At 36.0% G+C, this 24,067-nt stretch overlaps 1 protein-coding gene across 3 annotated transcripts in view; it reads right to left on the bottom strand.

Moving 5' to 3' along the window:
- Positions 1-23,303, bottom strand: part of ANLN (anillin, actin binding protein) — a 61,513-nt gene extending 38,210 nt beyond the window's left edge. For all 3 annotated transcript variants that reach the window (XM_081284673.1, XM_081284672.1, XM_081284671.1), the window contains exons 1-7: positions 23,163-23,303; positions 16,704-16,857; positions 14,515-14,826; positions 9,402-9,784; positions 7,663-7,888; positions 5,426-5,616; positions 5,095-5,202 (exon numbers count right to left, since the gene is read on the bottom strand). In XM_081284673.1, the coding sequence (XP_081140799.1) occupies positions 5,095-5,202; positions 5,426-5,616; positions 7,663-7,888; positions 9,402-9,784; positions 14,515-14,826; positions 16,704-16,857; positions 23,163-23,180 (1,392 nt within the window). In that variant the 5' untranslated portion in view covers positions 23,181-23,303. The remainder of the gene's footprint in view (positions 1-5,094; positions 5,203-5,425; positions 5,617-7,662; positions 7,889-9,401; positions 9,785-14,514; positions 14,827-16,703; positions 16,858-23,162) is intronic.
- Positions 23,304-24,067: the final 764 nt, after the last annotated feature.

Genomic DNA, 24,067 nt, shown 5'->3' on the forward strand with positions numbered 1-24,067 from the left:
TAAGATAACAAATAACCCAATTAACAAATGGGCCAAGGACCTCAACAGACACTTCTCAGAGGAGGACATACAATCAATCAACAAGTACATGAAAAAATGCTCACCATCTCTAGCAATCAGAGAAATGCAAATCAAAACCACCCTAAGATACCATCTCACTCCAGTAAGATTGGCAGCCATTATGAAGTCAAACAACAACAAGTGTTGGCGGGGATGTGGGGAAAAGGGTACACTTGTACACTGCTGGTGGGGCAAAATGGTGAGGCCAATTTGGAAAGCAGTATGGAGATTCCTGGGAAAGCTGGGAATGGATCCACCATTTGACCCAGCTATCGCACTTCTCGGACTATTCCCTGAGGACCTTAAAAGAGCGCTCTATAGGGATACGGCTGCATCAATGATTATAGCGGCACAATTCACAATAGCTAGACTGTGGAACCAATCTAGATGCCCCTCAATAGATGAATGGATAAAAAAAATGTGGCATCTATACACAATGGAGTATTATGCAGCACTAAGAAATGACAAAATCATAGAATTTGCAGGGAAATGGATGGCATTAGAGCAGATTATGCTAAGCGAAGCTAGCCAAGGCCTAAAAAAAAATGCCAAATGTCTGCTTTGATATAAAGAGAACAACTAAGAACAGAACAGGAAGGAAGAGCATGAGGAAAAGACTACAGTAAAAAAAGACGAATGGGGGGAGAGAAACGGAGAGAGAAGGGAAAGCATATGGAAATGGTAGGAGACCTTCAATGACACATAAAATTATAAGAGGTTATGAGGGGCAAGGGGGAGGGAAAAAAAAGGGAGAGAATTGAACAATAGCAGGGGAGGTAGAGAGGGAAGATGGGAGGGGAGGGGAGGGGAGGGGGGATAGTAGGGGATAGGAAAGGTAGCAGAATACAACAGTCACTAATATGGCATTATGTAAAAATGTGAATATGTAACAGATGTGATTCTGCAATCTGTATTTGGGGTGAAAATGGGAGTTCAAAACACAATTTGAGTCAAATGTATGAAAGATGATATATCATGAGCTATGTAATGCTTTAAATAATCAATAAAAAAATTTAAAAAATAAACAAAAAAAAAAAAACCTTTTAGCCTTTCCAAACGGTCCTCTTTCATAGCAAACACTCTAAATCTTTATCTCCTTCACTAAATATTCCCTCCACTTTCATTCTAATAAAAAAAAAAAAAACAACTTACTCTCTGGTAAAAACAGGACTTAACCTACAACATCTGAAATAAAAGTAGTTCTCTCCCCTAAACCCTGACAACATGGCAATAGCCTCCTCATTAGTTCTTAATGTTTCCATGATATTAACTCTTTTTTAAGTTGCTTTTTTAGGGGGTTGGGGGGATTGAACCCAGGAGTACTTTACCACTGAGCTACATCCCCCAATTCCTTTTATTGTTTTTATTTTGTGACAAGATCTTGCTAAGCTACTGAGACTGGCCTTGAACTTGCAATCTTCCTGCCTCAGCCTCTTGAGTCACTGAAATTGCAGGTATGCACCACTGTGTCCAGCTTTAACCCTTTTAAAGCTCTTATTCTTTGAGATGAGCCATTTGGTTATAGTGTACTCTCCAGCCTCTCAATCCCAACTCATTAGTATCAGTTAATACAAGAATCTCTCTCCCCATTCTCCAACACATCTCTAGTTCAAAACCTGCCATCATCAAGATGACATAAGAAGCCACAGGGCTATCCAAACAATAAATACCTCGGCCTCTCAACTGCATGAACACTTCAACTCCAGATACTTTTACTATTGCTCTAACGCCATCACCTTAAATCTATTTGTGCTTCTCTGAAATCCCAAACCCAAATATCTCACCATAACCACATCTCCAACCTCTCTAGTCCTCTTGCTTAGGAATTATAAGATCCCATTCTTTGGTGTCATAGATACCTCTGGTTATTTGATGCTTTTCTTCCTTTCATCTCTACCTAATTTCTTATACCTTCAATCCAGGATAGATCTAATGACCCTTCATTGAAACTATTATCCTACCAGTATATTCAATTTCCTTAACTTAAGCATACCTCCATTCCTCTTGTCTGATAATATCCAAATCCTGGAACAACCCAACTTCTCTAAATCTCTATCCAGGCTCTTTTGACATATCTAGAGAAAATTCATCTATGGAGTTTGGTTCCACTATAAATTTATAGTCTTAAGCTGGGCGTAGTGGAACATGCCTGTAATCCCAATGACTTTGGAGGCTGAGGCAGGAGGATCACAAGTTCAAAGCCAGCCAGCAACTTAGTGAGGCCCTGAGCAACTTAGCAAGACTGTTTCAAGATAATAAACAAAAAGGGTATGGATGTGATTCAGTGCTTAATCACCCTGGGTTCAATCCCTGGTAAAAAAATAAAATAAAATAAAATAATAAATAAATTTATGTTCTCACATCACATCTAAGTCTCAGCAGTACTCCCTATTTTTCGTTTCCCTGTTAGCCCTCTCTTCCACCATCCTGTAAGTACTACACCTATTACCTTTCCTTCCTATACTGGATCTTAGCAAAAGGCTGGGAAGTGGTCACCTTCTTTTTCTTAACAATGAACAAAATAGGCACTATCATACAGATAGTCCATCAGTTTTCTGCCATCATGATCCTAAGACCACCAGTACCTGGAGTTTCACTTCTTCTTTATGTATGTATGCATGTATGTATTTTTGTAATGCTGAGGATTGAACCCAGAACCTCACACACACTAGGCAAAAACTCTACCACTGAGCTATACCCTGCAGCCCCACCCATTTCCTTTTTATCACACAAGATTGTTCAAATTGGTTCTGTTCCCATCACTGTGCTCCAAGTTCATGCACAGTCACCTCTCTCCCTTCAATCTTCTTAACTTCTCTAACTTTTTGCTTGCTACTAGGTATTTTACATTGACACAAAATTGACTTGAGTCTCAAAAAGCCAGAAAACAAACACAAACTGTACCTTGCTTCTTCCTCCCCTCCAGCACCAACTGCCTTCTCTCTCCCCTTTAGAACCAAACTGCTAAGAACTGCCTACACTCACTGGTTCTACTCTTCGCCTCCTCGGCTCTCCTCAATCCATTACTACGGCATTTTTCACCACTTCACCAAAACTGCTCCACACATCACAACAAACTTACTTCAAACCCCAGTAAATTTGATTCAACCCACACTTGATAATACTGACCATGCCTTCCCTCCCCAAGCTTTCCTTCTTCATTTGACTTTAACACTGTACTCAATTACATTTTCCTCCTATCTCTTTGCTGCTTCTTTTGTGGAAAGGAGAGCCCTGAACTCCCTATTACTATGTTCAGAATTTTGTTCACATATATGTGCCACTGTCTGGGGAGGAATTTCATAGGCTTAATGGAATTATGTAGTACAAAATAGTTAAGAGCCATTGCCCTATACTCTCCAAAGAATGGGAGGAAAACCAAGAGAATATACATAATGGTAGATCTTCAAAGAAAAGATAATCAAAAATGTCAAATGCCAATAGGTCAACCCAGAAAAAAGTGGGGATTGAAAGTGATCACTGAAGATCACAAATGGGGAGGGGATAGTGGCAAGAGCCTAAGTGGAGAGACCTTAAGATAAGAGAGAAGAAAAAAATTGGAGACAGCACTCTGTGAATAGTTTGCATCCAAAGGAGGCAAAATAGTGAGGAGCATAGAGGACCTGGAGAGGTGTTGTAAGATAACAGCAGCCCATTGTACGCTGGTGGCAAGGATCAGCACATTCTTTCCTTCCTTCCAGTGCAAACTTATGGCACTCCTACTCTCTGCTTACTCCTACTCCAGACAGAAAGAACAGGAAGATAAAGGTAGAGAGAGATCTGAAAAATTGGGTACATTCGAAAAACTGCAAATACTCTGTATGACAGGGCTGAAGCACATCTCTGGAAGAGCAGGAGAAAGAGTCCAGCAAGAAGTGACACATTTCAAACCAAGCCGTTCACGCATTTTTCTCATGATACTTATGGGGAGCTTCCCCAAATTTTAAGCAAGGGAATACATGAATATTTGCCTTTAAAAAATATTTCTCTGGCAGCCATGAGAAAGAAGGATTGGGAGTAGCCAAATTAGAAACAGGGTGTCCAATACAAAGCTTATAACTGGACATATGTGTTTATGTGCATGTGCAATAAGGGCAAGCACATGGGAAGGCACAAATAAAAAAGGGGAAGAAGCCAAAGATCTTCTAGATTTATTTTTTACATGATGAAATATAGAATAAAACAATAAGAAGACAAAGACTACCAGGAAAAAGTTTTGCAAAGAATTACTAGACAATCAAGCCTAGAGTTCAGTAGTGAGATAAGCACATAACAAAGCTGAGCTCATCAGCATTTTTGCCTTTGGCTGAATTTAGATGGGACAGGGAATTCCCTGGACAAATAAGAGGGGGGAAAAAGAGGTTGAGGTCAAAACTCTGGGAAGGTCACTTATTAAGCAAGAAAACTGATAAAAAAAAAAAAAATCAAGCAGGTAGACCTTTCTCAAAGAATGCTGATTACATTTGTACTTCGTTTGTCCCTACTATGTTTCTATTAGCTCAAAATATATTCTAACACAATACCTTGTATGTAGTAGGCATGTAAATAAAATAGAACATAGTCTACATTCAAGTGAGATTTTGTTGAAGACTGAAATTTGATAAGAATAAAGAAAAATTGGGAAGGTATGTGTTAACAGAAAGAATTACAGATCATATAACTATGGTATTTTGAGAGAGGTAAATAGTCATCAATGACAAAAGTAGATTCTGGAAAACATTTTGGAACCAGCATCTCAGAAGAATTAACTATCTAAAAGTGAATGGTGAAAATAATTTTTTATTTGATTTTAAGGTCATCAGTGAATATGGTAAAGTTCCCCTGAAAGAGAAAATATAGTAAGAAAAGTAAAGTTGTTATGTACATTTAAGCAGTTTATGAAAAGAAAGTGTCTAAGCGGTTTATGAAAGGAAGGTGTCACACTTAATTGAACAGGAAAGTGTGTAAAAAATTTAGTTCTACAATACAGAACTACAAATTAGATACCAACACTACTTAGCTACCAAGTTTGCTTTTATCTTTTGTTTACAATACCTGCTTTGTTTCTAGTTGTTTGCTCCTCGAGTTTTCGCCTTTTTCTGCACTCCATAAATTGCCCTTGTCAAATCGGCCACGAAGACATGCTAGTTCCTTTTCACGTTCCTAAACCCATCAAAAGTAGTACTTTACACAAGAGCCAGTTCAAAAATTTTAAAGTTCACATTGCAAATAGAATAGACAAAATTTCCAATTTGCGAAACGTGGCACAGAAGATCAAGATGTTATTTATCTCAGGTAAAAAGACTGGTATCAGAATTCACATCTTGATTTCTAGGTTCCATGCTGAGACCATGCAATAAAAAATGTTAAATCCAACAAGCCATACCTGCTTGAGTTGTTGTGCTAAATGGGTAGTAGATGAACATGCGTTTTGCTTAAATAATCTTTCTTGAATGGCCTTTGTATTTGGAGTGATAACGTAAGTTCTCTGGGGTGTACTATGAGAGGGACTTTCTTTGCTGTGTTCTTGACAACGCTCTCCAAAGCGTTCCAGAAAAGGCTTAATTCCTCTTCCTCCTACAGACAACATACACATTTTTGGAGGCTACTCAAAATAAGTCATAATAATAATTTCTATGGGAAAAGTTATAAATCCATTATAGTTACAATATGCTTTGATTCTATTAGGAACCTAAATTCACAAAGAAAATATTCACAGAATTACTATATAATTCTATTTAATTGCATGTTCTTAAATTAGAATTCAGTTCTTTAAAAGAGGAAAACAAAAACAAAAACGAAAACCAAGAATTTTGGACTTGGGATATTACTCAGTAGAACACTAGCCTAGTATAAACAAGGCCCTGGGTTCCATTCCCAGCATCACAAGAGGAAAAAAAAAAATTAAGAAGGTAGAGTAAAAGGGCAATGAGGATTAGAAAATTCTCAAATGAAACAATAATAATTTAAGTGGTCAGAAGTAAACTACGTATAAATTAATAAATTCCCCTTAAAAATAAGTGTCCTGACCATTATACCATAATAACCTCTAACTACTTACATTTCTAAAGTTCAATTTATTTTATATTTCTCTTACAAGTCTACTACATGAAAATCTGCAGTTCCCCCCCAAACCAAAAGAAAAATTATGAATTATCCAACTCAACAAAGGGATGTCTTGATTTTACAAAGTCTTAAAATAATACTTCTTTGAAAGAGTAAGTTACATTTATAGTAGGGCAAATGATGTATATGTGACCTCCTCCATCATATAAAAATAAGCTTATTTATGTCAATAGTAAATAATTTCCTATAAATCATCAGAGTAAATATTTAGGTTTTGTAGCCCACGTGACCTCTATTGCAACTATATAATTCTTCATTATAGCATGAAAGCAACCACAGGAAAATCTGTTAACAAAAGGATGTGGCATTGTTCCAAGAAAACTTTGTTTTTTTTTTTTTAAAGGGCAAAATTTGTCTGTTGTCATACTTTGAGGACTTCACCTGTCACTTATTACCACTTTATACCATATCTCAAACTAGAGTTCATTACGAATACAAAGAAACATCTAAATTAAATATCTCTAAGGATCTGGTAATGTGATTCTGATTACACACAGTAACTAAGAATATAAAAAGAATGCTTCTTATCTAAGCCTGAAGTTTTTAGGAAACTGGAATTAACTAGTCCTATTCCATGTGAAGATATTGCTTTCAATTCCTCTTTTTTGGGAGTATGGGGCTGCTAGGGATTGAACCCAGGATCCTGTACATGCTAGGCAAGCACTCTACCTTTGAGCTATCCCCTAACCCCTTATTTCTAATTTTCATTTTAGTCTATCTGGAAACTTGCTAATAATTTCTACCTACTCCATTCATTTTTCTGTCTACTTTCCCTTTAGGATAACTAGTTTCTGGGAAGATTTTATTTTTCAGATTAAAATAATCTTTCCAATGAAAAAAGAATACAGTTCAAAGTCAATACTATCACCATTTATTTGCGCCATATTGTTTAGTTGTGCATTTCTCAACCAACAATATGTGAATTGTGCCAGAAGATATATGTTTATCATAATATAATAGAGCATTTCATGGAGTATCAGTTTACTATGGTAAGAAATACAAACTTCTATTTGCATGCATTCAGACACAGTACACACATATGTAAAGATAACTGAGAGTGATGTCATTTGTATGCACACTTACTTCTCTGTTAGGGTGACTTCACAATGAAGGTTGAGAAGCACTGCTCTGCACACCTGGTTACAAGAATGTTTTTTCATTTTGCCCCTAAAATGTGGTTCCCAGTTACATATGCTTTTCTGCATCCAAATTAGTTTTAAAAGTCCAAATTAATTTTAAAAGTATCTAACAGGATTATCCCAGGAAAAGCATGTTTAAACTGTTAAAATGTAACAAGACAAAAACTATGTCCAATTAATAGGCTAGTAATAAATATTCATTCAATCAATTAAAGCTCAATAAGAAGTCTTAGAATGTTTGGGCACTTGCCATGGCAAACCAACATCTTATCACTCACAATTGGAAATATTCAAAATGCTGAGATACATATCTTAAATATAGTCAGCAGCAACTTTAGATTTTTTAAAAATACATAACCTGGTATTGTAGATTTGTCTTTAGATTGAGACTGCAGACAAATTTCTGATTTTAGTTCTTCTTTGGATGGAACTGTCTGGGATAAAGTTGGCTTCACAATTGATTTCGATACCTCTGTTTTCAGAGGACTAACAGAAGTTTTTTGAAGTAGCTCAGGATTTTGTACCTCACAATTTTTAGCACTGGTGATAGATGTAGAATATTTCGCTGGGGAACAAGTAGATTTCTGAAACATGATAACACTTAAAGTAAACAATAACATTCACAATACTTATAGGTAGTCCTATAACAAAACAATTCAAATCCTACAGTAACCTCTATATAAGACTTACGAAAAAACTTCATGACCTCTGATGGTTCAAACTGGTTTGAAAAAAAAAATCAACTTACAAAATGTTATTATTTAAATTATAATATGTAGCTTAGTCCACATATTATATTGATAGGTGACTCCCTACTTTATAATTTTTTTCATTATTGTTACTAGTATCTTCATTAAATTCTTAACTATAGTAGATAAAATTATAGTTTTAATCTGTATTTTGTTTAAGCTAATCAATTCAACCAAATACAGGTTGAGCATCTCTCATCCAAAATGCTTGGGACAGAAGTGTTTCAAATTTGGGACTTTTTCATATTTTGAAATATTTGTAATGAGGTATCTTGGCAGGTGTGACCCAAGTCTGAACATATATAGGTTAATGGCAGAGTGCTTGCCTAGCCCACATGAGGCCATGAGTTCAATTCCCAGGACCAAAAAAAAAAAAAAAAATCATTTAAATTTCATATACACCTAAATACATACCCTGCAAATAATTTTATATGACATTTTTAATAATTTTATGCCTAAAACAAGGTTTCCTGCTATGGAATTTTCCACTTGTGGTATCATGTCAGCCTTCAGAAAGTTTCAGAATTGGGAGCATTTCAGATTTCAGATTTTTAGATTAGGAATGCTCAACCTATATGTACCTGATGGCTAACTATAAATAAATTATTCAATATTTATGATGTAGGGAGGCACTGTGCTAAGTGCTATGCATATTAACTTTTTCAGCCCTGCTAATACCCTTTCCCCCCATTTTACATATAGAATAATAAGGCTTTATAAAATTAAATAATCTGTGCAAAGCCACACTTCTAATTATTTGGGAAAACTGCGACTGAGTACAAGTCGAATTCCAAAAATTCTACACTAAAAGATAGTGGTCAAGAACATGACACTCTGCTTCTTTCTCACTTTTTTTAACATGGTTTTTTAAAACTTTCAAGGTAATACACTTAAAGTAAAAAAGTTTCAGATATCTGAAAAGAACATACAATGAAAGTATCCCCCCAAAATAATACTATTTAGAAATTTGCCTTCCTGGAGGCAACTATAGCCACTAATTTATTATGTCTTTTAGAAATAGTCAATATCATCTAATTATTTGTATCTATATAGCATTCTAATGGAGGAATTAATTTTTAGAGCTTACCTTCCCTTTGATGACCAAGAGGCTCTGTCATATCATTATATACTTTGGATCTGCATTAACTAGTGTAATTTCAGTTGCAAAATGCTAATTTATCTTGGAATAGATTACCAAACTTATGATTTTCACTTTCTGTAAAACTAACATTCTAAAAAATATATAAATCATCATGCATATACTATAAAATAAATACCTACATTTATATATTATGATTACTAGTCATAACAAAAAAGATTTTTAAAGACCAAAATGGTATTAACTCACCAAAGAGCTGGAAATTGAGGCTGTAGCCAAAGACTCATCAGCAGCACTAGAGGATGGGGCTTTATTCAAAGAGGCATCCCCATCGCTTTGGGAACAGCATGTAGCTTCCTGCTTAACACTGCTGCTATTGATCCTAGCAGATGCTTCACTTGCAGAGGAAAATTTGGACAAACAAGCAGTACCAGGCTGTTCTTGTACACTGTTTTGCTTTGCAGATGAGTAACTTACATCATCTTCCCAGGAACAAATCGTTGCAGCAAGATTGGCCAGACGGCCCCTTCTCCCAAGTGGGGTTGCTGAAGTATCTGAAAGGGGTGGTCTGGGAGGCGAGGCTGCCTTTTCCTCAGATGGCAATGATAAGAGTGAGCTTTCAGGTATATCATCTGAAGATATTTTCAAAAAAAGTTAAAACCATGTTTAAGAGTTATACTCATGTATAATAACAGGATCATTCTATACAGAATTTTTAAATGAGATTAATAGGTTTAAGAACCAGTAAAAGCTTTTGTGTGCATAAAATACCAAGCTACTTAAATTTAACAATAGTTCTTCAAATCAAATGATACCTAATCTAAATTTAAAAAGAAAACACTGTTTAACACCAACTTTTTTCAATTTATTGATCTATTACAGATGCTAATATACCATCTATTTAGGTTATATTTTTGAAATTAATTAACGATATTATAACACCACACAATTTAAGATTAAATATCCCACAGGAACTTTTTGTTTTAAAAATAAATTAGTCCAGTGCCCTACAACAGAATTTTCTGACAATGAAGTTCTGTATCTATGCTCTTCAATACAGTATCCCTACTCACTTGTAGCCAATAAGTACTTGAACTCAGAAACTAAATTTTACTTTAAATAATTTAAATATAAATAGTTATATACCTAAAGGCTACTATTTGGATAGCACAGAGTCAAAACAAATCAAATGTTTTCCTATAGTTAGTTCATTTGGAGATAAATCCCAAGTAGTGATGATTTAACTGATGAAGGATTTAGACCTATATGCATACAGAGGCCAAAGGTCATGCATTTCCTATTCCACAAATTCAATCAAAGAAAGAGGTACCCCTCTTTCTGTTTAAGGCTTCTACCCCTGCCTGCAATTTTAATTCTTCTCCCTCCAAAACCTTCTAAGGGATCTTGCTCCAAACAACCCTCTTCCTCTCTACAAACTTTTTTCTCTGAATATTAAATATACTCAAGTTTCTTTCATCTTAAAAATTAGTATCTTCTTATCAACATCCACACTCTTAATTCCACTGTTAGGTATAATTACAACGTACCTATAAAAATTTTTAAATAAAAATTTAAAAACCATTTGTGTTCTTTAGCTACTATCTTCTTCCCTGTGCAATATTCAGTCACCATTAAAATCACCTGCCTACACCACTGCCCTGAAGTTGGTTTTGCTACTGAAACTATATGCCAGTACACACTAGCATTGTATTCTTGACATCTCTAAAACATATCACTGGTATTATGTTATGGAATTATGAAATGGAATGTCTTTTTCATTTAAGACATCATCTCAGCTGGGCACGGTGGCAATCACATGTAATCCCAGTGGCTCAGGAGACTAAGGCAGGAGGATCATGAGTTCAAAGCCAGCCTCAGCAAAAGTGAGGTGCTAAGCAACTCAGTGAGACCCCGTCTCAAAATAAAATAAAAAATAGGACTAGGGATGTAGATCAATGGTCGAGAGCCTCTGAATTCAATCTCCAGTAACTATCCCCAACCCCCAAAAAAGACATCATCTCTATGAGCTTTCTGTCTCCATAGCCTATCCATCATTGTCTTCCAACTGCCAGTTACCTCCATTTGGCTTTCCCACAGGCATCTCAAATAACATATCTAAAGTAGAAATCACCCCCAGTAAAATCCCCTTCCTCTCAGCAAATGACCTCACCAACTGCTCAGTCATTGAGACTAGAATTATCACCTCTCCTCCATCTAGTCATTAATTCCTATAGATTTTACCTCCTAATCTCTCAAATCCACTTTCTCCTTTTCACTTCCATGAGCCTTCAACATTGTACACCTAGATTATGGTATTAGCTTTCTAACTCAACTTCCTGCTTTAAATCTCTGCCCTGCCCAATCTCTTCTCAATTTTGATACCAGAGTGATCTTTCTAAAACACCTGCCTGCTTTAAACTCTACTGGTACTCACCACCCCATCACCTCTAGTTAAACCCAACCAGGATCCTACTGCCTTTTTCAAATTTATCATTTGCTTTTCTACCACAGGAGTTGTGTACCACACACCAGCTCTTTACACAAAGTATATTCATACTATTTACTTCTGTGCTTTTTATATATTATTTTTTTCCACCTACATTATCTTATCTAAAACCAGCTGTCCTTCAAAGTCTGTTTACCAGCTTTTGATTCCTCCAGAAAAGGTTCCCTGACTACACTTTCCCTGATACCCTTTTACATACTTCTGTCATTTTCCTTAGAGTAAGCACTGCCTTTAAGCAGATGACAGTTTTATTATATTGTTTTAGAAATGGACTTAATATATCTCTGGTTCTTCTAATTAATCTCTATCAGAAAGGCTTCAGATAAATTACATTTTAGTATAAATCCTCAAATATTAACTGATTTATACACACAGTCTTGTTTAGAATTTAATAAACTGTTTATTACAAATACTTGAGTCACAATTTTCATTTCTTTTTTGGGGGAGTATCAGGGATTGAACTCAGGGCACTCTCAACCACTGAGCCACATCGATATTTTTATATATATATTTTTTTAGGGACACAGTCTCACTGAATTGCTTAGTGCCTCCCCACTGCTGAGGCTGGCTTTAAACTAGCAATCCTCCTGTCATTTCTTAAAAATCAGAGAAGATCTGATGCCTTAATGAGATTTACTGTCAAGACTGAGCTAGGCATTTGCTAATATTTGCTTTCAAAATGTTCAAAAAATCACTTATGCTCTCAAATTTATAGGACCCTGCTTTTTAATATTTTTTTTTAGTTGTAGCTGGACACAATACCTTTATTTTATTGTTATGTGGTGCTGAGGATCAAACCCAGCACCCTGTACATGCTAGGAGAGCGCTCTACTGCTGAGCCACAACCCCAGGCCCTCATTGTTTTTTGACCAAGTATAAAACCACAACCTTTTGCTGTTGTTATTTCTTCTTTAATTAAGAAAAATATACACTTTGCTACCCATGAATATTTCCAATAAAACAATAATGGAATGTTATCTGTTCAGGCACATTTACTCATTAAACTCCTCAAGCTTTATAAAGAAACATGCTTATTAACCTCACCCACTGTCAAAATTAATAGGTAGATGACACCATAAACTATGTGAACTCTGTTATGTGCCCAAAAAGCATCAGGGAGGTGAAAGCAATTGAAAATAGGAGCATTAGGGCCAAATCTTTGGAGACTGAATTTTAGCCTGCCAACCATGGCCATGGTTTTTGGCCTCTCTGAACCTGGTTTTCTCTTCTATAAAATAAAGATAATAGTAGTTATATATCTAATAAGATTGTTTTAAGAATTACATACTATTAGAACAAAAAATGTTTACAATATATTTAAAAATATATTTATAATGCCTATCACATTAATGTCATAGCTGCTCTTGAGATTAAGATCATCACTGCCAGAACAGTAGTTGTAAAGTACCATCCAATAATTATCAAAATTCCAGTTAAAAGAATTCATTGTAATGGAAAAATGCCCAAAATATATGTAGTCCATCCATTTTTTCAGATCACTTGATCTAATTCTGGCTATATATAATAATTAAAGAACTTTTAAAAAAATAAAAAAGTATACCTAGGGCTCTACCACACTTTTAAGATTTAATCCAACAGTATAAGTGATTCTGAGACGCGTGGACCAGCTTGAGAACCACAACTTGAAGTATGCTTCCTTAGATAAGAAAGCACTGAGTAGTCTACCCAGATGATTCTATTTACCAGCACAGTGCTATTATCTAATACTATGCTGTCAATTTACAACGAACTATGTATCTGCACACAACTTCTCCCAGAACTGAGCTATTCCTGCACTGGCTACCTACCTGCACAGAGCTGTTTACCAGCACTTAAGCTGTCTACCTGCTTCTACCTGTACTCAGCAGTCTACCTGTACTATGCTGGCTCACAACTAAACTGTTTGGAGCCAGGACATCTTCCTACCTTGTGAAGTTTTATAGGTTTACTTTAGGTATATCTTTACAAAGATGACACAAAGTCGTCTTTGAGGACACATGGGAAAAAGTTCTGTCATGTGTTATGGCCAAAGAAGGTTCTGCTTTTTGTTTATAAACACTCAGTCACTGATAGTGTTTTACCTCTTTGCATTGGCTGCTAGCAAAAGGAGAACCTTAGGGCCCGTATGTAGTAAACTAACTTCATCTTTCACTTCTATGTTCTTCCTTTTCATATTTTCTGTCAACCCTGATTTCCTTATTTTTCTTGTTACAATACAATACAAGTATTTTCATAAGTCATCCCAAGCGTTTTGTTTGGAACAAGTCAGGAGACAAATAAAATTGATCACAGCTTGAATAACCCTGCTGTATAATTGTTGATTTATTTCTCAGGCATCTCATCTTATTATAGGTGCATGAAAGGCAAAAATTCCATCACTTCATCTCTTTTCTGCACTGTAGCATAAGAATTTGCTTTGCAGATGCTTAATTTTTTTTTGGCATTTTTCTCTCTCCTACTAAAAAGTATTACATAGCTTGGTACTTGAAGTATATTTAATTAGTGAATCCATGAAATAAGGCTTCTTAAATACAGAGCTAAGAGTTAGCACTGCTAATAATACCTAGTCTAGTTTTTTCTCTACCAGTTTCATTGCAAATAGATGGTAATTCAGTTATACGCTCAATTTCTGTGAAATAGTCCAAGAACTTCTTCTAATCTACTTCAATAAGAACATAACCAATGTATACATATACTACAGGTATACAAACGACTTGCAAGCAAATGATACTCTTACGTATAGATTAAACAAAAACATTTATCTATAATGTGTTCATAACTAATAAAAATTTCAAAATGCTAAGTTGAATATTATTGAAAGAGATTTATGGACCAGGCCAGCCATATAACTTCTACCTGTCATATCATTATCCCAATGTCGCCGCTGCTCTGCGAGTTTTTGCATTCGTGTTTTAACTGAGGAGCCTGAGGTTGTGTCCAATCTTGACTTCAGCCCTCTCCCCACGCCCAGCAATGATGCTGGAACAGCCACAGAATCATTGACAATAGCTGATGCTTGTGGCTGCACCTGAGGAGATACAGGACTTGGAGAACAAGGTTTTATAGTCGCTGACTCAACTGGTTGTTTATTTTCCACATCAGAAACTTCTGCTTCAGTGCTGTCAGAACAACGTTTTTTTGATGGTGATGGCTTTGTACAAGATTTCACTACATTAAAAAGAATAAATAAAAAAAGACACTCAAAAATCTGTAATTTCTTATAGCATAAAAAACTTGAAGTAGGTATTTAACATAAATGAATCATTATGTTTCTCTAATATTTCCATTGTTTTTAATTACAAGAAAAATATGAAAACTATTCAGTAACTTAGAAATATGATATGAAGGACTTTAAGTGATCATGTAATTTTGGTTTAAAATTTCTACTGAAAAGAAATTTATTCTTAAGATATAAACATAATACTTGACATAGTTAATGGAAATAAAAAGTTCATACTTGCAGTGTTCTAAGATATTAAAGATCACCATAATCTAATAATTTCATTTTTAGAGAAGATAAATCAAGTACTTCTCGAGAAATTAAATTACCCAACTAAAGTTACACAGCTTAGATAAGGGTAAAAAACAGGTTTTCTGGTTTTTGAAACAATCTTTCATGGACATTTAACTGACAAGCAAGGGTAGAAAGGCTTGTCAGTTTTAGGAGGTTTAGGAAAAGCAGGGACCGAACAAGCAAATGGCCAATACCAAACAAATTCTTAACATTTTACATTTTAAACTTCTATGAACACCCATAAAATAAAGTAAAAAGGCCCTAAAACAAAAAGGATGTATCTAAATATAAAGCATATTACTTCTATCCAGGAATGACTTTCAATATATCTCAGAAAAATTAACATTTTAAAAAGTAAAAATGTGAATTTCATATAAGGTGAGTTTCATTGGCTTTCTAACTTAAGTATTCTGTTCTGGCAGTGACCAAAGTACCATTATCAGGAAGTCATGACTGCCCTCATCAATACCAACTTAATCAAACAGTCATGATACATTCTGGTCTTTGGTAACTCATTTATGGAACTACCTTCTAGGAATTCATCTAACCATTTTTTTTAAAAAATGTTTCTATGTTAACATGCAACACTGCCTGAAAATATAGAATTCTGCAAGTTTATAGTAAATATTTCAATTTGAGTACCAAAATGAAGTTCCAAACACTAGTTTTCAAGTATATAGTACTCAAAACTTGTGACACAGAAAAAAGGATCCTAGCTTGGGCCAGGTCCCTGTGTTTCTGACTGAATACCAAATTATATGTAACACATTTCCCTCCCTCTTTTCAGAATATAAAAATACATGAAAATAAATTATCCTTCTAAGGTTAGTTTCCAAAATAACTAAGCCAGGCCCATAGTCTCTTCTCTGCTTTTTTTGTAACAATGTTTTTCCCTTTGTAATGATCTGTATTTTAAAGTTGTACTAAGGAAGATTATCTCTAGACTTTTATGTAAAAGTCCATACTCCAGAAAAAAATTAAAACAGCTTGCTAATGCTATCTGAGTATGCAGAATTCAGTAAAGAATTGGTTAAGATTCCAGTTGAGTTTGGAATGGGGTGCTTGTGTGTTCTACCATGTCTAGAGATTAACAATCTAAATTTCAACCCAGTCCTAAAGAGTTGGTTCAGCAAACACAAGATGAAAAAAGGTTCATTAAACCTCAAGCATTTGTAAGCAGTCTGCCATTTGCTGCCTTGTTCATATGAGACACCATCTAGGAAATGAGTGGTCAGCTACTCTGGGATTGTTGGGGTGAAAAATTCCACAGTACTCCCAGTATAAAGTGTTACTCTGCTCCTTTATTTTTCTTCCCTTGGGGTTTTTAAGAATAACTGGAATTGAAGAAAACAAAGTTCAATTATTTTATTTGCAATATTTCTTAAACTCTGCTCCAGCCTAAAAGGTTTTAGGCCCTCAGAGGCATATTTGTTTCCAAAAGATCTTGATTCTTTTGCATGTATAATGAAATTCACATATTATATCTTTCAAAAAATGGAAATTTTACTTCCCCCCATGCGAAGTCTTTTACCTTCACCACCAGATAGGGGCTGCTGGTTACTTGCTTCTGAAAGTGGCTCTCGGGCTCGCTTAGCATGAGTGACAGACCTTGGTGCTGCTGTGGGCCTCTCAGCTATCTTTCTCTGAAGATTTTCTCTCCTAGCACGGGTTCGCTCAAGCAGTTTCTAAATATGTATTAGAGAATGTTAAAATACAAGGTTAGTCAAAGGTTCACAAAATTTCAGGTATCTTCCAAAATCACCAAATGGATAACAGTTAAATATATTTCAAAGGATAATTCCAAGTCATTAAGTCAAGATTTCACTAAATGAGCACCCCAATGTCAGAATGATTACAGATTAAATATGAATATTAAGGATCAATAGAATATGTAAAGATATAACATTTTAAATCCTTTCTGCTCAAATCAAAAGATATAATCTATTTTCTCACCCTTGTGATCTGCTTTGACCAATAAAATATGGCAGAAGTGATATTCTATATGATTTCCCATCTTAGACCTCATGAAATCTTGCAGTTTCTGTTCTCCCTCCCTTAAAATACTGCCCCACATGAAAAAGCCCAGGTTAAGCCTGCTGGCAAAATGGTTTCCCTGACAGCCAGCATCAACCAGATCCATAAGTAAGGTTATTGTAGACTATCTAGGCCCAGAAAATTTGTCAGAGCACTAACAAATCCTGCATGACCCTGGGGAAGACCAGCAGAAGAACAGCCTAGCTGAGCACAATACAAACTGACCCACTGAATCATGAGATATAAACCAGCTGTGGTTTTAAGTCAACATGTTAGGCAGAATAATGGTTCCCCAAAGATGTTTATGTCCTAATCCTCTGATCTGTGAAGGTTACCTTAGAACAATAGTGACTTTGCTGATGTGATTAAGAATCTTCAGAGGGGGAGATTATCCTGGATTATTTGGATGGGCCCAAATGTAATCACAATGCCCCTTACAAGACAAAAGGAGGCAGGAAAATTGGAGTCAGGAAAAATGTGATAGAAAAATAGGTCAGAGTGGTGATTAGTAGCTTTGAAGTTGGAGAAAGAAGCCACAAGCCAAGGACGGCAAGGGGTCTCTAGAAATTACAAAAAGCAAGTAAATGGAATTTTCTCTAGAGCCTCCAAAACAAATGAAATCTTGGCCCCAAACACTTGATTTAAACTCAGTAAAATCCATTTCAGACTGTGATCTACAGAATTGAAACATAATAAATGTGTCATTTTAAGCCGTCAAATTTGTGGTACTGTGTTACAGCAGCAAAACTAATACAGTCACTAAGATAGAAAATCTTGGCAAGCAGCAAGAGATAGCGGACATATTAGTCCTTTCATAAGACACTTCCTAAGAGACAGGAAAAACAATACAATCTTATGTTTTATTTAAGTAAACATCAACATATTATAAAATAGTTTTAAGTTCAAATGTTAGTCATCCTGTGAACTTGTAAATACTCTTTTCTTGCTTTGAATTACCTGATGTTTTTATCTGAATCAGTGTGATGTAAAACAATTTTTTCTCTTTCAAATGGACACAACTAAAGAAGAGATGCAGATTCTTACAGCCTGCACAGACATAGCAGCAGTTAGTGCAAGCTGGAGAATTAAATCTTTTTAATTCCTTAATTAAAACAGAATAACAATTTTTAAGAAATCCTCTGAGCATGCAAAAGGAGGGAGAGCTGTTTTGGGAAGAAGGCACAACTCTCTACTCTTCTTAGGAATGATTCTCATTTAAAATCAATTGAAAGAAGTGACACTAATCAAAATGTGTCACTGAAAGCCATTTATTAGCCAAATGCCTTCCAAAACACAAGACCTTTACCCCTAAATAAAAGTCTCCTTGATAAACATAAAAGTGATCATAATGTTACACAAATTCATAAATGTCTAATAGTTTTCAAGATAAAATATGTCACTCTGTAGACACAAAACTAGCCTATTTATTCCAAGATGTGTCCATATTCCATTTTCATAAGTTAGAATACTTATGAGTCAGTACAGCTTCAGTTACCATGAGGAATGGGTCACAACAAAAGAATGTGGTTTTGCATTCAAACACACACAAGTGATCTATTGTTTGCATTACATTCAAAATTCCCAGATTTTAAAAAAAAAATTATAGCAGATAAGGAAAAAAAATCCCTAAGCTATAAAATAAAGCTAGTAAACCCCAAAGTTTATTAATTTAAAAGAAATTGTATATCTAAAGTACATAAACTAAACTGCTCAATAAAGTATAGGTAGCCCTTCATCATAATATTGTATCAAGAATTTAAAGATTGTGAGGCTGGAGTTGGGGCTCAGTGATAGAGCACTTGCCTAGCACCGGCGATGCACTGGGTTCTATCCTCAGTATCACATAAAAATAAATAAATAAAGTAAAGGTATTGTGTCCAATTACAACTAATATATATATAAAATAATTTAAATATTCTTTAAACATAATATTCTCAAAAAGTAGAGGAATTTTTAAAAACACACTGCAATAACTAACATAATTTGGAAATAAGATTTTCCTCATGAATGAATCTCGGATAACAGAAACTTGTATCCCTAAATTTCTAACTTAAATTTTTCTAGAAGATATTACTGATTTCCCTCCCTTCTTAAACAGAGTAGACTCAATATAAATTAACTTCTTATTATTTTCAATGTGCTCTAGCAGATTTTCTCCTAGGCCAACACAGAGACTTTCATTTAATTCTAGAAAACAGAAAGTCTCCTTTCAAAATGGTAGCAGTATTTTGTTTGTTCATTTATACTAAGCCATGCATGCATAGAAAAATATAAAGTATCTCACGATAAATGATAATCTTTACAAAGTATTTTATTTATTTATTTCTAAGAGATAGGGGCTTCCTATATTGCCCACGTGGGCCCCTAACTCCTGGATTCCGGTTTTCCTGCCTCAGCCTCTTGGGTAACTGAGACTATAGGCACACACTACCATGCTTGGCCAAATAATTTTAATTATAGCCTTTTTCTTTTTAAAGTTCCAACAAAAAAGCTGTTACTCGTCATACAAAGCTCTGGGTTTACTATACTTTGACCAGTTACTATTACTCTTGATCAGACTTCAAACAAAAAGGTTATATCAATATTCTCAATAGTTCACCTATGGTTTTAAATTCACCCAATAAATACAACAATCATTAACAATTATACTAAACTTAATATAAAACACTTTCAGTATCTAGCACACACTAATTCATTTCACTTTCAAAACTTTATTTGGTGGTTCTCTTTCCACTACTGTTTTTCAGATGAGAAACTGGGACACAAGTAACAGGATATGTCACACAGCTAAGTAGCAACAAAGCATACTATGCACATGTACAAATATGTAACAAATCCCATCAATATGTACAACTATAATGGACCAATAAAGAATGTGGAAAAACAACAACAAAGGAGCAAAAGGCAGGATTCAAAATCCAGATCTGAGTCTGAGCTCTTAACCATTTTGCCATTAATTGTCTTAAGTAACTTACTTACTCTTTTTAAGAATTTGTCAGCAGAATTAATATCATATCATTATTTTTTATTAATTTCATACAATTATTTTCTTTATTTATGGTTGGTCCATGAAGAAAAACATTAGAAGATATTGCCCTGTGGATCATCTAGATCTTGATTCAGAGAAATAAGGTACAAAAATTTATGAGCACTTGAGGGCTGGGGTTGGGGCTCAGTGGTAGTGTGCTGCCTAACACATGCAAGGCCCTGGGTTCGATCCTCAGCATCACATAAAAATAAATTTAAAAATAAAGTTTTAAAAAAATATGTGTATATATAAACACCTGATATATGAACAGTCACAGAATACTTGATATATGAAAGATTAATGCCAATTTTTCAGGTGTGACAATAACATTGTTATTATGTTTTTTAAGAGTCCTTTTTCAATATTTAGTGATAAATATTGAAGTATATGTATATGAAACTTTATGATATCTAGATTTGCTTCGAAATAATTTGTGAGGTAGGTGAGAGGGAGTTACAGTGAAACAAAATAGCAACAGGTGGATAACTGCAAAGAATAGATAATGAGTGAATGAAGGGTTATTATACTATTCTACTGATTTTGAAATTTTCTTCAATATAGAGGAACATTGCCAAAATGTTCTCACAGGTTTGTAAAATAATTTGCACTCGGTGCCTGTCTGCTATGTTAATTCAGCAAAATGGTATTATATGTGTTTGACACTGGGGGAAATGCCTCAGAATAGAAATAGCCTCTAACTTCATGAAGCTCAAGCTCTGCAGGAAACTAGTTCAACAAGTAAAGCACTGAAGAGGCAAATGCAAGGGAGATGAATACTGTTACTGTGAAAGGTTATTCACCTCTGAAGAAGGGAGATCAAATTGAGGGCTGAAGGTCAACTCAGAATTTACCAGGCAGAAAGGGCAGGGAAAATGAGTGTGTAGGTCCAAGTGGCAGCAGGGAGAACTAATACAGAACAGTCTTGCTTCAGGAAGAGTTTAGAATGAGTCTAGCCTTTCCCATTAAGAGTTACCAAGAGGACTGGGATTGTAGCTCAGTGGCAGAGTGCTTGCCTTGCATGGGTGAGGCATTGGGTTAGATCCTCAGCAGCACATAAAAATAAATAAATAAAATAAAGAGATTGTGTCCATCTACAACTAAAAAAAATAAAAACAAACAAAAAAGAGTTACCAAGAGAATGAGGCCCTAATGCCCTGGCATTCATGTAACCAGACCTCTGCTTTGATGTAGGATGGCATTGGTTATGAATCACTCTTGGGAGAACTGAGAAAGTAGTCTCTGGAATAGTTTTTTGTGTTCTGTGGTTTTAAGAAGGAACCTGTTTGGGAAAGTCACTTTATACTTACTTTCAATCCTTTCAGACAAGCAACTGTAGTTCATGTCATTGTGAAAAAATGTTATGAATGCTATTATTAAGCACCTAACAGTTGGAAGCAATTCAAATGGTTCACTCATAACCAATTAAGGAAAAAGATGTCAAAACTGTTATTCCAACTGCAACTTTTCATAATACAAACTATATACATTAAACCAAACATATTTCTAAAAACATTCTAAGATTATCTAAACAAGAAGTTTCTTTTAACTAAGATTTGTACTAGTTTTATTTTACTTTTAAATGAAATAAAGTCGAAATTTTCAGAAAACCTTCAAAATGCTTCTAGTTACTAAGGAGAACACACACTGTTGTTTTAAGGACTTCTAGTCTCATTATAACATAAAATAACGTATCCTTTTTTTTTTTACTTCAATTTTAGTGACAAATATTTATTGCATGGCCAGCCCTATTCTTTAAACTATTTTTTTTTAAATCCTGGATTTTTCTATTAGAATCTTTAAACAAACTGATATTTTGTATCCCAAGATGACTAAATATGTGAAACACAGAAAGATGGCTTTGTGAATACAAGTAAACTCTAACTGTTGAAATCTTTAATATCTTAGCGTTAAGGAATTGTAACTACATCTCCCCAAAAAAATGTATTACTACTTTCCATTGAATTTTTCAATTTAGTGTACAAAACGCTTTTAGGCTCACTTTGTAACAACTCAAAACATGACAGTTTGAAACTTGCACAACAGCCTCGTGAAAGAAAAAGAGGAACTGTGCTGGAATAAAAAGGGAGTGGACGAACCAGCAACACGAAACTTCCGAATGTGTCAATGTACACTCTCAACATGAAGCTAAAACTAGAATGTCAAGAGCTATGTAATGTTTTGAACAACTAATAAAAAATAAATAAATAAAATAAAATAAAGTTATTTATATGCAAAAAAAAAAAAAAAAAAAACTACAATGCCCGGTATGAAACTTTGCAAGTTAGCAGAGCAACGGAGTTGACGCTGGGAATGAGTACAAAGGTTCCAGCACCAGCTTATTTGACAGGTTTTGCTGTCGTTAACAGCATCCTTAAATGCACACACCCCACCCTGTGAAACCTCATCAGCGGGCCGCGAGAACCCCGCAAACGACATCCCATTTGATTTCCCGGCAGTGGTTGCACACACACAGCTGAGTCACTGGGCACCAAACTCCACCCTACAAATGATTCCAGCTTTTTCCAGCAGGACTTGTTCCGTCAGGTCCCAAGCCTCACTCTTTGGGGAAAGGAGGGAATGGACAGGGAGGATTCTAAAGGGGTATTGCTGTAACCGGGAACGCCAGGAATTTTCTCACTGCCGTCTTTTATGAACAGAGTCAAAGCTTTACTCCCAGAGTTTCTTCTACATGGAACAAACAACAATAAACCGCTAACAAACGCACCTGAGACCCCCGGGGCAGAAAAGAGCGCACCTGAGACCCCCGGGTCGCTGGCCCAGCCCACCCGGCACCGAACCCCACACGCTAGCACTCACTGCGCACGCGCGCACGCACGCGCGCGTCCCACCGGTGGGCTCAAAGGTTGACAGAGGGGAGGGTGGGGGACGACAGGGGTCATGACTGGCTGCGCCCGCAAATTTTCTCACCTCGGTAAAGGGGTCCATCGCCCCAGGCTTCGCGTGTGGACTACGAGACAATGGAAACGGTGGTTCAAATTCAGGAAAAGAAAAGTGAGTCTGGGCTCAGCGTGTCTCCTGGAGAAAACAAGGAGTCAGGCACGGGAATTCTCCCACAACCAACTCTCCTCTTCCCTCAGCTCCCAGTGTCGGACTGTACCTCCTTCGGCCGTTCAAATTTGAATTTCAGCGCCCGGAGCGGCGCGCGTGCGCGCTGGTCGGGGCGGGGCGGGGCGCATCTCTCCCCGCCCCCGGCGTTTGATCACGTGGTGCAGTGAGCAAGCCGAGGTTCCCAGGGGAGGTCTTGCTTTCAACCGCTTAGGTGGGGCTGCTCCCTCGCTTCAACTGCTTCCCGGCTTAGGCCAGGGAGTCCCCTAAGGCTCACATACCCAACCCTGTTAAACCGATCCCTTCCCATCCGGCATTCGGGCATTCCCGCCTTCCTTCATTCCTAAATAAAGGATTAAGCGCCCTCGTCTTTGAGGTCCCTGGGTTGGCCCTGTATAGCTTTCTCTCCGCTTGCCACCCCAATCCCTGCTGCAGGTTTGCCCTCGGAAGAGGCAGGTCTGGTAGGTTCTTGCACTCTTGGGTCCAGTGATAAACCCTTTCACATAGGGAAAACGAGGCTAAAATTAACGCACTGTGTTTAAGAATTGGTATGCAAAACGCGTCCTACTATTTTAAATCCCATCCAACTGTACAGAATTTTGGAGTTGGGAGAATTTTGAGCAGCTCTCCAGTTGCGTCCTTACTATTATCTGAGAGTAAGGGATCCAAAGACATTAATTCGTCCAAGAGAAATGAAAATCCCATTCTCAGCTCATGATCTGTGTCTCGGATGTGTTATTTATGCAGATCTAGATATGTTACATCGT

This window comes from Spermophilus citellus (genome assembly GCF_964194105.1).
Source record: "Spermophilus citellus genome assembly, chromosome: 3".
Taxonomy (NCBI): domain Eukaryota; kingdom Metazoa; phylum Chordata; class Mammalia; order Rodentia; family Sciuridae; genus Spermophilus; species Spermophilus citellus.